Consider the following 14242-nt stretch of genomic DNA (forward strand, 5'->3'; position numbering starts at 1 on the left):
ATTTTCTGTGTCAAGTTCTGAACTCTTCCTTCAGCCTAACCATTCAGAAAAATAAATAGATCCTTGGCACTATGTAGTCTAATTAGTAGAAATCTGAACTAAAACTTCTGAGGTGTCTCTCCTAGGACCATTGTGACTAAATTTACATAGACACACTATTATTACAGGGATTCTGAGACTTAGGGAGCTCCAAGTGGTTTGCTTTGATATTCCATTGGGAGGTAAGTGACTTAAAATTAGCTGTGGATATTAATCTCATTTTTGTAAGCAGGTAAGAGTGTGTAAATTTAGGTGTGAATGTAATTAGAGAACTCAAAAGATTTTACTGCCATACTCAAATTTTATTTCATAGATTAAACAGACTCTGCGCAGGACAGATTCTGAAAAATTACACTTTGTAGCCCTATAATGCCTGGGAAAAACACTGAAAACTTCTAGATTTGCACATCCCACCTCTTATCTATACTAACTCTATTACAATGAGAACAGAGAAAACCACCTTGACCGCCTTCAGGTATGGTGACTCCCCCACCTCCCTGAGCAGCCTATTTCAATGCATTATTGAGAATTCTCTTACTGAGAAGAGATTTTTCTTAATATCCAACCTGAAGACAAAGACACTTATTTATCCTTAGCGATAACTGTTTAATTCCGAAACAAAGTTGAGCGTTAGAGCGGTATGAGTTGTATCAATTTATATGCCCCATGAGGTCATGTTTTTGACTGAGTATTTTATTTAAATAAAGTGATAAAATGTAACAGTCAACAAACCAAAGAAACTGCACTTTTTTTTTTTTCATTGAATTGTAATTTATCATATGGCTTTATAGAGTTTTGCTGCTAACTACTACAATGGGGTTATCTGTCATTAAGTTGAAATATCTACATTACATGCACTGTGGCACAGCATTAAAAATTTGGGAAGAACTTACAAAACATTCATATTCTCTTGCTTTGGCAAAGGTCAGTGTAGAGACTGTTTCCTGGTTTCTGGCCATGACATGATGCACTTCTTGGTTTCCTAAGCCTGATTTAACAATGGAAAAATCCTAAAGATAACTTTGAATTGCTATGCTGGTTTTACACTGGTTTTATGGCGAATATTTAAAAGGGAGAACTCTCAATCTGACACTGCTGTCATCATGTGTTTGCACAGAGATAGCACAGGGTATCAGTATCTGTCTCTGTGTCTCTCCCTCTTTGCTGCTATATTTATCACCCTCCTGGCCATAAAAGGTCTGTCCTGGGGCTCTGACATTCCACTGACTACAGGCATTATTTTTGTTCTGGACGTTCAAGTCCAGTCCTTACCCAGGTCCTGTCTACGTCTGCTTTTACTGCATTCGTCACTGCTATATGTTTCTGTTGTTCATCTGTTTCAGAGCTAATCCATTTGCTGTTCATCTCGACCCCGGTAAGTGTTTCTGTATGGCATAAGGCTTTATGTGTTCAACTATTTTTAATTTGAATCCATACTGCCGAGTTGATGGTAGCTGTCTTTTAGTCTCCTCAAATCAGCAGTTATTTGAGGAAGTAGTGGATTGGTACTGACAAAATCTGAAGGCTCAACTGTGGAACAAAGTGAAGTAGCGCAAGCATTCACTTACTAAATTGGTTATCCCAGCATATTCTTATAGTACCCTCAAATGAAGCATGGACTACTGAGACATAGCAGGAATCTGTTGTGTTACTTCTTCTGGGATTAGAGAATGTGTAATCTAAATATTTTCTAGCTGCAGAGAATGTCTTGTGATTTGTAAAGGAGATTAAACACCATTGACTGAGCTGAAGGGAGTCTTATATATACTTTTTTTTAAGCTTGTATGTTTCTGTTCTTTTTTCCTATTTCATTGTTTTCACTTATTGATGAAGCAGATCTTTAAAGAATTACAGATAGTAAATTGTGCAACAGGCACTGCCAGTAATTCACTTCCCTTGATGTGTATTTACAGCCTACAAACAAGTACTGCCTGTCTGCTCAGATGTCATTCTGAAAATTCAGTTCAACAGCTGCTAACATATAGCTCCAAAATCAGCATATTTATCTAACTATGTCTTCTATATTTTTAGGCCTGGCTCTGCAGTTACAAATTCCTACACAGCTTCTTGAGAAGGAGTGCTTCCCTCATAGTGAAAAGGGCTGGTTAGTGTAGGTACAGGTGGGATGGATTTTATAAAATTTAAAGACATGGGAGTCAATCAGATTACCAGCCAGTGCTGGTAATAGGAGCAAAATTCTCACAAGGTTCAAAGCTTCTTGTCATCCCCACAAATGTAGCTGTACTATATCTTGTCAAACTGATGTCACTAACTGACCTTTACCTGTGAGTAATGTTTGATATTCCAGAGAAATACAAAACATAACTGGTAGGATGATGAAACACTTATAAAAGGAAATTTTTACATTGCATCAGTAGGAGTTGTCCTTTAATTCAAGCCAGGAAAGCTGACTTCTTGTTCAGCTTGTCTTACTTGGTTCTCACTCTTACCATATACTTCTCTTACTTCTGAGAATAGTGAGGCCCACAGGTTTAATGTTTAGAAGGAAAAATTGCCTTAATTCATTCTAAATATGATGACTTGAAGTTGTTAAGCTTTTTTTTTCTTTTTTTTTTTTCACTCGGATAAGATGTAAATTGGAATGCATCTTCTAATGTCCTTATTTGACAATACATGAAGTGTTTTATACTTTTGGATTACATTCCCTACTTTGCATCCTGGAAAGCTGGGGAAGTCCCTGAGCAACAGGACTGAATGGGTGTTAGCTTTGTGGCTGCTGTAACCATGAAGAAACTAAACAAAGCTAAAAATAAAACTGGAGAAGGTGAAGGGTTGCAAGTGCAGTGCTCAACAAAAGGGGGGAAAAAAAGAGATGCTCTCATGCTCTTTTCCTTTCAGTGTGCAAAACAAGACTCATCTGCACATCTTAATTGTGCCAAATAAAAATTGCAGTGGTTTGCAAACCCTAACCTTCTTCTGCAAACCTGGCAGAAAAAGTGGTGAAGAAAAATGAAGAAGAAATCTTATGAAACTGGGGAACTTAAGAGAAACTATGTACCACCAAAGGCCAACAAAGTGAAATAAATAGCAATAAAAAATATTGATTGGAATTAGGAGTAAGGATATTTAAAAAAAAAAAAAAAAAAAGGGACATCTTCACTATATTCAACCCTCGTCCCATTTTCAGAAGGGAACTACCTTTCACCTGATCAAATTTTCTCCTATGAGAAATGGCAAGGAAAACTAGTGGTGATTGTGCAAAGTCAAACTTAGGTGAGGATACCACCTGTATCAACTGTAAAAGTGTGATAAGCCCCTTTAAATGAATCTCTGCAATAGAATCTTTGGAGTTGGAAAGGACATTTAAAGGTCATAATGCACGTTTATGGAAAAAGAGTGATGTTCTCAATCTTACTGTTTCTAATTGATTATTAAAATCTTAAATTTTAAATTAAATTGGATTTTAAAATTGTATTACAAAAATGAATGAAATGTTTGCGTATTTTTGTCTCAGCTTATAATGTATTGAATAGTTTTCCTGCAACCTCATACCATTTTAAATCATTTGTTAAATTAAGAAGAAGAGATTAATTTAACAAAAATATTTAAGGTACTTCTGAAGAAGTTGAACACATAAAATTTCATGAGCAGTAATGACTGGACAAGTTAAACAAATAGGAGTGCAATAGTTTGCAGTAAGAACAGGGAGACTATTACAAGTGAACAGATGCCATAATACAAGGTTTTCTGCTTGTGTTGAATGACATGATCTTCTTGAGGCTTAAAAATGGACTCTTCTTAAGAAGCATCAAAAACAATAACCATAAATTTATTATATGTTTAAAGATTGAAGGTCTTGTTAGTTTAAGTTCTGTACTATTTGTATGCTGTCTCAGAAGTTTTTTTGACATTACTCTTTATTTTTGATCTTTTTCAGACAGTCCTGCTAGGTTTACATTCAGAAAATCACAGGGAAAACAAAATTAGAAGGCTCTCATGATGTCTTTACCATTCTATCAAAGACACCATGACCATTATGACCGTGCGTATCGCCATAAAGCACTGCAGTCAACTGTAAGCCAGTACCAAAAGGAAACAAAGAGCAAATCTGCTGTCTATGCTCAAGGATCTGCAGCTTATGCCAGGGGATCTGCAGCCTACCGCCATGCTTCTGCAGCAGACTTCAGCCTCGAGTCTTCAGCAGCATATAGCCATGGCTCTTCAGCCCACAACCTTGAGTCAGCAGCCTACAGCTATGGATCTACAGCCTATGATCACGCTGCTGTGCAAAGTAAGAGATCTGCTGCCTACAGTCTTGACTCTGAAGCCCTCAGCAAGAGCTCTGCTGCCTATAGTCATGGATCTGAATCAATCAACAAGCTGGCTGCAGCCTACCGCCTGGGGTCAGAGACCTACGGTCTTGGGTAAGGCTAAAAGTAAATCTGTCTTTGAAACAGTATTTTAGAGCAAAAATGTGTTACCATATCCCATTGGTAAAGCAAAACTTTCAAGCTCTTCAATACAAATAAGCTCTGTGACATGGTTTAAATATATCTTCCAGACTTAGTGTTTTCTTTTCTCTTTGAGGCTGGGAAGCGCTCTGGTCAGCTAGTTTGCTGGACTAACTTGTGTGATATCTGGCATGAAAACAGCACTGTTAAGGCTGAATGATGAAAAATATGAGCTCCATATGCATTCTCTAAGCTGGGTGGGCATGAGTTCCCAAAATTGTTCTGTCATATTAAGACTGCTGAAGCTAATATTCAGTGCTGAGAGAACTTCTGGATTGAGGCTGGATCTTATTTGGCCATGATGGAGCACTAAAAGAACTTGGGGCTGTTTGCATGAGTTGAGCTGACGTGTTCATATATCATTAAACACTTCTGCCTTAGCACAGTATTTTTATTTTTGTGCTGAGTGAGTCAAGAAATTGAAATTTTCACAGTGAAAATTAGTTGAGAGATACTACTTTCAAAGAGTACTATATAACTGTTTATTTTGCATTAGAATAGCTATGCTTAGCTGTTGTTATTTTAGTTTAATTAAGACCATAAATAATGCTCAAGCAATTACTTTAGCATAATATTTTAGATAGCGTGGCCTCATGTTATATGTATATATCTCAGAAGTTGGGGAAGCATTAAAGTAAGATTAGAGCAGCTGTTAGCAATAAAGAAAGCAATCAACAAATTATAGAGAAAACATCTGCTCTCCATCATATTAATATAAAATTTAGAGCATTATTAGCAGAACCAATTGAGAGTTGTTCACCAGAAACTTGAATTTTGAAAACAGAATATTCTCCAAGGATTTTGGATAAATACGAATTCTGACCAAAAGTGCTGAGGGAAAGACTACCTGTACCACAGTAAATAATGCCTCATGATTACAGCCTTCACTTGTCTTTCAGGCAGTTCAGGGTCAAGATTCCATTTGCCAGAGTTTGTTCAGGAAATTGAACCTCAGGCAGTTAGAGCCCAGATGAATGACTTGGCAGTCTTGGGCTGGACAATATCCAGTCTTTCCTGTTGAAACAATTTCACTTGTATAAATAATTAACTACTCTGTGAAGTAGCAAGGAAGACTCATTTATAATCTGCTGATAAAGGGATGCAGACTGGAGATGGTAGGACTGTGTTTTTTGTTCCTAGAGAATCAGGTAGGGGAAAGTATCCCAAGTTGTTCCTGCCCTGCAGTGATGCAGCTGTGCCTACTTGTTGCTGCTATCCCTAGCCCAAAGCTTTGCTGTTTTCACAGAAAACTTTTAGTATTCCAATACATGGAAACATTACCTGAAGTTACAGAAAATGATCATAAAAACAAAATCTGCCAAGTCCCATTGATTCAGTGATTGAGGATTTTAGATACTTATTCTGAAATGCGAATCTCCTTGCCAAGAAGAGCTCTAATTGTTTGATGTACTGAAACTATACTAAGAGAGCTTGGAATGTTTCTAGGTTTCCTAGGTGCTTTGTCTGACATAATAGCTTTTGTTTTGAAACAGTATATTTGGTGCTACTTCTGTAAGCTGCTCTGTAGCATAAGAGTTGCCAACAGATCTCATGTACTGTCCTGCCAATCAGAGATGAGAATGTCTCAGCTGTAATCCCTCTCTGATACTGTCTTTGTACCAGAGCTATGGGAAGCTCAGTGCTGCTGTGGGAAACAATAACTTCGGATATTAGAGTTAGAAACTTAAACTGCTCTTGCACGAAACTTAATACATGGGAAAATATGTTTCTGAGTGGTAATATTTAAGGCAACTTTATGGTTAATGTGGCTTCAGTTTTGGTATTTATTTGGCTTCTGTAGCAACTTCTTGGTGGACATTTTGGTGCAATTTTCAAGATGTACAAGTGGTGCTGATTTAAAGTAATTCTTCCTAAATTCATGCTGTCTTTCCCTGAAAGCTCAAAACACTTCAAGGGATAGTTTGGAGACAAGAAGTGTTACTAAAATAATCTGAGCACATCACTTCTTGATTTCATCCTTATAAAAGGAATAGTATAATGATGGCGGGGCTGGGGGGAGGGGTTGTGGAAGAAAAAGTGTTCAAGAAGTCTTCAAACACTTTCAATTTTCAAAATGATAAAGTGCTCTGAATCAAGGTGCTGCATCCAAACTAGAGCCCTTGGTGGTTACTGGAAGCCTGAATACACACAAATCCAAATCCAGATAAAACTGTTCAAATAATTGTTGATGCTTGGCTGTCATTTGATTTAACATTTAGATTTATGTGTAGTGGTTTTGTTGATGTATAGTTCTGTGAATAAACCTTTCTAAGCTCACGAGGAAAACAGACCATTCAAATACTGAGCTTAAATTCAGGCCACCTCTTATTTTTACTGAAAGTTGTTTCTGTTAAGTTTTACTATTCCTGCGAAATGTGAGTCTCATCCATTTCTATAACCACTCACAGAAAAGAGTGTCCATAAAGAGGTGAGGCTGATGCACAGTTGATGCTGTGTGGGGAATTTATCATGGGAAAGCAGTGGTGAAGGACGCAGGGCTGAGTAACATGCAAGATTTTGACCTGATCCCAGTTCTCTGAGTGGAAAGTGCTCAGAGCACTGACAACTTAAAGGAACTACAGCTCCTTCAAAATGATAGGCTGTCTGTTCATTGCATTTCAAGTTTTTTCAAACAGTGACAGCTTGGAGAAGCAAGAGGAGAAAAATGAAAGCTAGCAAAACTAAGAACAAGTGCAGAGGGATGTTTTTAACTCTGCTGGTTACCATTTGCCAAAGCTATAAAATGCTGGGCTTGTAAAACAAACTGATTTTCATCAAGCAAAGGTTGCCATGTCACATCTCGCCCTCTCCACCAGCTTGGAGCCACCCCTGCCCTGCGCTGCTCCTCTTGCCTCTGCAGGGCTGTGAGGCTCTGATTATTTTTCTTTTCTGTCACTTCTTTATTTATTTAGTAAGCTCAATATTTTGCCTTTGCTCAAACTTTTGTTGCTTTTATGTATGTCCTTTTTGTGGCTGGCAGCATCAAGTGAAGACAGTTGTGTCATAGAATTGCTTTCTGACCCCAAATGGGCTTGCTTGGAGAGAAAATGTAAGTTAATGGTGTGGCTCAGGTGTTTGTATTGATTTGTAGTTAAGGAGAAATAGCAAAGAAGACAGGGACATAATTCAGGTGAACGAAGCAAGGAGAGGAGAGGCATCTTACTGACTTGCAATTAATTAGAGTGCCAGATAGTAATGCTGTTCTGAGCAATAACGTAACCAGGAGCAGCAGAGGGCTGAGTAAATATTTTAAGAAACATGAGAAGACTGTGAACTTGACCTCCCTGCTGGCACTGCTTGTCCTTCAGTTTATTATAGGTGAGGGTTAAGGAGAAGGCTTCCAAACGCCACAGCGGAGCACGGAAATCATTTTAATGTAACCTGCTACATGGAAACAATTCCCCTTTAAAGCATTTGTTGTGGAATCCCTGTTAGGGAACAGCATGATTATTGCCAGCAGTATTGCTTGGTCCCTTGACAAATCCATCAGCAACTTCAAGTGAGCGTAGTCATCACAGTGTGCTTCTCATCTTATCTTTAGAAGCTGGATTGAAAGAGCTTTCTTGTGAAATGCCTATACATATATATATTCTCGTGGTTTGTCAATCCACTCTCTCCTCTTCATAGTGAATCAGTTCAAACATTACATGCTAGAAAATAAGTAGCTGTAGCAGATGGGCCTGAGAAATGCCTCTTGGCTAGTGGAGCTCCTATGGTACAGCTATGGTATGTACCAACAGCATCTCTGCCTGCTGGCAGAATAAAGTCAGAGTCATTAGAAAAGCATCCTAAGGACAAGATAATTTTCTAGTGGTGCTGATGAGCTTACAGATGCCTTTCATGCTGTGGAAGAATAACTGCGAAGTAGGGTGTTGTGGCCCACTACTAGGATACATCTATCAGGCCCAGGCTTTCTTTGTGCAGGATGGGAAACCTGTCTCTTCAGGCACAGGGACAAGGGCAGTGCCAACATACTGTAGTCTGTTTATATATTGAAGAAGATATAAATGTGAATACATGTGAGAATATGGCATCAGAACGCAACCTCTTCTGGGGAGTCTCATAGGCTCTGCACAGTAACATTGCTCTGTTGGGCTATATGGAATGCTAATAGTGTCTACCAGTTTTTTAATCTCTCTACAGGATGATACCTGTGCTTTAGCATTTTTAACCATCCAGCTCCTCATTCCATATATTCAGTGACTCTACTGTGAAACTGAGAAAATGCTGGTGTTGATATTTTAACACGCTGAAACCATCAAGAAAGGAGGACTTGGGTCACCAACCTTGATAAAGTACCACAGATAGCATCTGACCTGGAAAAAGTACATGTGTGCTAGCTGGGTAGATCAAGTGAGGCAGAAAGCTGTTAAAAGGTCATGGTACTGTTCCTCCCTGTGAAATCAGAGAGCTCTGATATCCTGCTCCTTCTCCTCTGGGGAGATTCTGTTCCACATATCAGGTAAAAGGTTGGAACACTTTAAAATAAAGGCCAAGATTTTAGAAACCAGTTCAAGAAAGCAGAGTCCCCCCTTAGGCTACCTAAATAATGGTTAATAATGGTGGGCAGGGTTTGGTTTTGTATTGCACAGGAAGAAACAGTAATAACAAAAAAGAAAAACATGGCAATACACCTCATGGTAGCAGTAATGACCAATTTGTTTTCACATGCGGAATCCGTCTGAATAATAATTTCTGCTCTTATCCACATAGCTCACCCTGAATAGATGCAAGTGATAGGAGGGTTTGGAAAGGAGAAATGTTTTCTTTCGCTTCAAATTTATTCATCTCAGCTTTTGCACTCCAATTCTGAAAAAGGTTTTGGAGTTGCTCTGGGTACTCCTGAAAGCACCAGCTGAGTGCTATGGTGTGGATACAAGGCAATTAGAAGATTAGGAACAGCTGTGGCAACAAATGAGAACAAAGTAGGAAGCATGCTCTGTCAGTGCGTTAATCCAAGGTATTCTTGTAGCTGAAATACTGGATGCAGTTCCTATTATCCTGCCCCAAAAAGTACAGTCTGAAACTAGGAAAGGACTGGAGATTGATGGGGGGGAGATAGAAGGAGGATACTCTCTGCCTAGAGAAGCTAAGGGACTGGGGCTCTTGTCTTGAGAAGGAGTCAAGTATAGGCATGTAAGAGTGTATACTGTAGTGAAAGATATGTAGAAAATGAACAAGGAACATTTTTTTTTTTTCCCCTGGTATTCAACAATTAAGCACCAAGTACATTATAGTGTCATTAACTTAAAACAGGTTCAAAAGAAATTGCTCTTTGCCTGATATAAATCAGCTGTAAACCTATTTTTGCAGTAGTGATGCAGCTTCTTACCTGTCTTTCTGCTTGAAATCAGTAAGATTTTTCTAGGGATCTATTTTTCTATATGAACTTTTTAGAAAAATCAGCTTTAGACTATTGCTAGAGTGGAGAATTAGTCTAAAAGCATCCTTGTCATTAATCAGTATAATGCTTCTCAGGGGGATATTGCTTAGTCCAGGTTGTGTTTTTGGAAGAGCAGATGACTGCAGTAAATTATTTGCTTTTGTGTCAGAAAGCCTGAGTCCGATAAATGACTGGAGACCCTACATGTATCTGTTCAGTTCACAGATGTCACCTGTGGCTTTAATAGCAAAGTGTTCTGAGCCCCAGCATAGTACCAATAGGCAGCCATCGCTCTTAGAAACAGCACAGACTCCCACTGCAGCTGCCCCTTTGAACTGGAGAAGAGTGGGGAAGTTGTCTAGGAAGGTGCTTTCCTGATTCTCATCACATACACACTAGGTGTGTTTTCACTGTGACATCCAAAGTAATCAGGTGGCTTGATCATATATACACATAGCTTAGAAAACTGCAGTGAGTGGGAATCTGTGTATGTGTAGTATTTTTATCCTATACCTCATAACTCTGCAGAAGACCCGATTTTATCCCACTTTTTCAGTCTGTGGTGAAGACGTCTGACATCAATCTGAAGGGCTTAGAGGATATTTTCATTAATGCCAGCTGTAGAAGGCATAAATTATGAAGGTGAGGTATTCAGATTCAGCCTCTTGCAGTGTTTGATTTAAAAAGAGAAAAAGAAAGAACAGTCTAGAGGAATTTTCTCCTTTTTGAATAATTTTGGAGAGTAACAAGTGAAAGAACAATGCGTAAAGAAAACATCAATAAAGGCCTGGCAGAGGGTGATAGGACTTGCTATGTATGCCACCCATTCATTCCCTATATAGGTGCAGAATCTGGACCCAAACTGAAAATTAAACTGATGTGATAGCCAAATCCTGCTTTGGGAACAAGTGGGTTTGGATTTAACAGTACTCAAAACACAATGTTGGACTTGATGGGTTGGACTTATGGGTCCCCTCCAACTTGGAATATTCTATGACATTTTCACCACATTTTGTCTGCTTTTATGAAAACAGAAACTTCTTGACTTTTAAACTGAAGACCAAAAGACACCGACTTTGTGATCTAGAAACAAAGCAAGGAGTTAAGTGGCCTCCTAGTGTGTTCAGCCTACAGCCCCGAGGCTGTCTGGTGGCTGAGTCATAATTCCAGGTTTACCCCATTTTAAATTAGGACAAAAATAAAAGTCAGCTGCTAAGTAAAGGACAGATGTTCCTTACAGATCACAGTTCATATACGAAAACTGATTAAACGTTACTTTTGCTTTCTGTCACCATTTATTTGACAAAGAGTTGTCTCCATGCATTTCTGGTTGGCTGTCAGGTTGTATCACATCACTGCCAAACCCAGGATGGAAAGTTTTTTTTATTTATCTTCAGTCTTTTTATTTTTCTTCAGTCTTACATTATGCATGTGTTTTCTTCTCAGTATGTATGAGTTTTGGTTGTTATCCTTCTGTAAGCATGGTCTGGCTCTGGGCTGAGGAGCCTTGCCGAGAGATGGCGTGCCTTAATTCTACTCTTGTCTGTGTGCATCAGTAAGTTTGTGCCGTGCAAACAAACCTCCAGTTCAAAAGTTGCATGTGATTTCCATAGTGATGCTGAGATAGAGATGAATAGGCAATTCAGAGATTTATAAAAGGCTGGCAGCTTATGAGGATACTGTTGCTCTAATGCATAAATCTGACAGTGAAGGATTCTGTGTTGCATTTGGAGAGGAGGAAGGTATTTGGAGTGCAGTTAATACAATTTTTAACCAAATAGAACTGCCTCAAATATGCTTCTCACTGCTCAGTAGTCCTCCCCTCATGGTAGGGAGCAGAAGTCTCTTTTGCTTTGCTTTTCATTCTTCCCACCCATTCATTCCCTGTCCACCTGTGCTACGTGAAATGGCATTACTTCACTTATCTCTCTGCTTTCATTGCACTGGGGTGGTATGAGAGAGCACCAATGAAGGAAATTCCACTTTCTGAGCCCTATATTCTGCCCTATAATTTCTCTGGGGAATCCTAAAAGCATCGTTACTTTGGATATATTTGTCTACCAACAATATTTTTATTGGAGACCAGACTCGAATTGAGAGCTGTGCATTTTAGGAAAGTAGAAGTCATCAGTTCAGATATGATCTTCAGAATTACTTGGTGTTCTTAGCAACTAAAACTGCGTATATGAACTCACCAGTCCCAAACCAAGCAATGAAATGTGCATTGCCACCAGGTATGTTGTTTATTCTCTGTATTTAGATTTAATATCAAGGGACATCAGTGTTATATCTGTAATGATCTGCTTGTAAAAAGTGCATCTTGTTTTCTGCTTAGTAACTTCATTTTTAAAGACAATATTTTCTTGCTTTTCAAATGATAACAAAAATGAATTAATTTAATATTATGTTGGAATGTTTCTTAACAGCTTTTTTTCTGATTTTAACAGTATCATTTTTATTTCAGACTGAAAGATTCCAATCTAATGATCGAAGATCAGTCCTATAAAATGAGCCCCAAAGCAAAGAGAGCAAGACAGCATTTGGTATCTGAGGACAAAGAGAATGAAGCCATAGACTATTCAGTACCTATTTTCACAGGACGGTATGTGCACTTTTTCGTTTCTTGACAACTTCTGATATTTTATTAATGAATTCTAAAAAAACAAATCTTTTTTTTTTTTTTTTTTCCCTCCCCTCTCCTGGACCTTGAGGAGGTTGTTTGCACTTCACATGAATGTTAAAAAGGTGTTAACTAACTGGCAGAAAGTCAGTCCTGGGGCATCCAGAACCAGGACAAATGGATCCAGGTGTCTGGACTTTGTTTCAAACGTGTCACCAGGGACACTTTCTATGAAATTACGATATAATTATAACTCCACTTACTGAGAACTGGATGAGCATGCTGTCCACGTTATTTAGCTTGTTCTGGTGGTTTAAAGGCTTGTAAACCAGTGTCCCCTGTCAATCATATTAACAATGAAACTATGTGCCAATGTTTTGTCCTGGCAGAGAGAAAACCTGGGATGAAACCAAGTAGTTTCTCAAATCTGTTATAATGATTCATGTAGATCTCAAGTGTTGGTGGTATTTATTGCACAGCTACTACTGACGTAATATGTTTTACAGCAGCAGTGTCCTCAGCAAAGCTGAATGTGAACTTTGTGTGAAAGCCAGAACCAACACAAGCAAGGAAGCTCCCTTGTCCTTTTCAGGATATAGCATAATGATTCTGCTAGGAATATGTGATAGATCAAGTCTGGCCATTTGTTCACACTGATCCATACCAGGGTGGGGTGTGGAAAAAAGATGTCTGATTTGAAGCCAGAAGAAAAGTTTCTTGCCCACCCTCAATTGAACAGAAGCCTTCCTCTAGCTTGTCTTTCTTCTGCCATGCATGTTTTTCATGGGATGTTTCCACACTGTTTCTGGGAGTTGGTACCCTGTGCCTGTTGCTTAGTCAGCACTCAGAACACAGCATCACCCCTGCTCTGTGGCCAGACTCGTGCTTTTGTGTGATGCTGACTTCCACTTTGTCAGTGGGAGATGTTATTCTTTTGCCTTCTGAGCATTCTGCTTTTGTGATGAGGCCAGCAGTTCTGGTTTTTATTCATTCCTTTCAACCATCCTGGAATATTTTTTTAATTTCCCTTTATATGTTTCCATGTCAGATTCACTTCCCACCAACATTCAGAAGTGCCCACTGTTGCATTTTTCAAGTATTTCTCAGGGTTTCAGCTATATATATTCTGTGATAGAAATACATAAATGTGTCTCACATGAAGCTTACAGCAACATATTTTCAAGGCTTCTCACTACCTATATACTTCACTCAGCTTTCACCATCTGTGTCCCATACCCTCAAATATTAATGTGCTCTCTTTTTATTTTGTCTGCAGTCTACAGAAGTAAAATTTATAGTGTTGGGCAACTGATGGCTCTGCTCCTGGATGGTGATCTTAGATTGTACACAGGCTCCTCTGATCTTAATAAAGCATGACTTTTCTTTTTTTATTTCACTTTTTTTGTACACTGAATATGATAAAATCTAATTCAGTGTGATAATGTGCAGTTTCATTTGCTTGTGTCTGTGTGATACCTGCAGATACTAAGTTAAAAGATACTGACAGATTCTTGCCCTGTACTGTTTATCTTCTTACTACCATGGGAATCAATGTCACTTTTTGCACTTGGCAATTCCAAGTTGTCTGTGATTTTGTGCCACCGAAGTGGCCCAAATAGATTTTCTGCAATTACTTAAAAAACATAAAAAAGGCACGTGATGCCAACTCAACAGGGCATGAAATGTTTGGGATACTTTTTTAGGCTTTTGTTCTGTTGGCATCATGTC

General features: G+C 38.6%; 1 protein-coding gene across 6 annotated transcripts in view; it reads left to right on the forward strand.

Annotated features, from left to right (window-relative positions):
- The first annotated feature begins 1261 nt into the window (after nt 1-1261).
- The window catches only part of MYOM1 (myomesin 1), a 289844-nt gene continuing 276863 nt past the window's right edge, over nt 1262-14242 (forward strand). For 4 of the 6 annotated variants that reach the window (XM_052703414.1, XM_052703413.1, XM_052703415.1 and 1 more), the window contains exons 1-3: nt 1262-1414; nt 3938-4424; nt 12359-12496. In XM_052703414.1, coding sequence (XP_052559374.1) covers nt 3997-4424; nt 12359-12496 — 566 coding nt within the window. In that variant the 5' untranslated portion in view covers nt 1262-1414; nt 3938-3996. The remainder of the gene's footprint in view (nt 1415-3937; nt 4425-12358; nt 12497-14242) is intronic. The other 2 variants (XM_052703416.1, XM_052703417.1) reach the window with 1 other exon arrangement.

This window comes from Tympanuchus pallidicinctus, unplaced genomic scaffold (assembly GCF_026119805.1).
Source record: "Tympanuchus pallidicinctus isolate F22 unplaced genomic scaffold, pur_lepc_1.0 scaffold5, whole genome shotgun sequence".
Taxonomy (NCBI): domain Eukaryota; kingdom Metazoa; phylum Chordata; class Aves; order Galliformes; family Phasianidae; genus Tympanuchus; species Tympanuchus pallidicinctus.